The sequence below is a fragment of the Sphaeroforma arctica genome (assembly GCF_001186125.1).
Source record: "Sphaeroforma arctica JP610 unplaced genomic scaffold supercont1.7695, whole genome shotgun sequence".
NCBI lineage: Eukaryota > Ichthyosporea > Ichthyophonida > Sphaeroforma > Sphaeroforma arctica.
In genome coordinates, this window is record NW_014032863.1 from 1 (window position 1) to 1375 (window position 1375).

The following is a 1375-nucleotide window of genomic DNA, read 5'->3' on the forward strand; positions in this document are numbered from 1 at the left end:
GTGTGTGTGTGTGTGTGTGTGTGTGTGTGTAGTGTATATATATATATATATATATATATATATATATATCTTACTTAACATGTATACTCTTATATACATTCCATATGTACACAGTATTGTGGATCTGTGTGCCATCCTGCCCTTCTACATTGACCTGGCTCTGCCCCACACAGACCTGATACCCACTCAGATAGTGCGAGTGGTGCGGTTGCTGCTGTTGTTGAAGTTCGAACAGTTTGCCCCGGCACTCACCCTGATTGACGATGTTTTCAGGAAGAAGGTGTGTGGGTAAATGTGGTGTGTGCAAGTGTTCTGAATTTGTATATATGTGTGGATATATATATATTTATATATATATTATGCATTTGTATATATATCGTGATCCTCATAGTTATCCCATATACAAGTGGCTATATATATGTAGATGCATATCTGTATAAATAGTTGCGCCTTCATTGAATGTGAGAGAAATCATCTGGGTTCCGAACACTATGGCTCAGGATGTCTTTCGTGACTATCCTCTATCTATGCGAACAAAATAACTACACTGCAGAGTATGCTATTTCTATACTGGTGCATCGCTATTTGTATTGTTCATGTTGTATATTGCTTGTTTGTTATATAACCTATCTGTGGGTTAAGGGTTTTAGGGTTTTAGTGGGATAGTAAGATAATGGATATGTATGTATGTTTTATGGCCTGCTAATATTTTGAATATGCAAGTACACCTACATTCACTCACATATCCGCTACATACAGATATAACCCCAATAATACCTACCTACATGCACACCTGACCCCCTAGGTAAGCCCTAAACCCTATCCCCTAAAACCCTAAAACCCCTACATGCACAAGTATGCCTAACCCCCTAAGTAAACCCTAACCCCTTAAAAACCCTACATGCACAAGTAAGCCTAACCCCCTACATCACGTCCCCCCACAGAAGTTCGTCCTGATCACATCTGGCTTCGTGACGCTGGTGTTGTGGGTGTTCTTCGCCACTGTCCTGTATCTGTGCGAAAGGGCTGACTACACCGAAGAGTCTGATATGACGGAAGCCGAGCGGTTTAATAACATCCCACACTCGTTGCCATATACGTTTGTGCTGCTCACGGGAGACTATCCTCTGACTGAGTTCAATGTGTGGGGGCGTTTAACGTGTACGGTGATGATTGTCGTGGCGGTGGGTCTGGTGGCTATCCCGTCGGGTGCTGTGGCTGCAGGTGAGGAATTATGCAAGAATGCGGATGAATAGATATGTATATGTATATGCATATGTATATGTATATGTATATATATATGTATATGTATATGTATATGTATATGTATATGTATATGTATGTGTGTATGTATATGTATATATATTTGTGTGTC

General features: G+C 40.5%; 1 protein-coding gene across 1 annotated transcript; it reads left to right on the plus strand.

The window, feature by feature from the left end:
• Positions 1-944: 944 nt before the first annotated feature.
• Positions 945-1256, plus strand: SARC_16261 (hypothetical protein; the record flags this gene model as incomplete). Its single annotated transcript, XM_014289629.1, has 1 exon — positions 945-1256. A coding segment is annotated over one exon (312 nt), but the record flags the coding sequence as incomplete, so codon positions are not given.
• Positions 1257-1375: the final 119 nt, after the last annotated feature.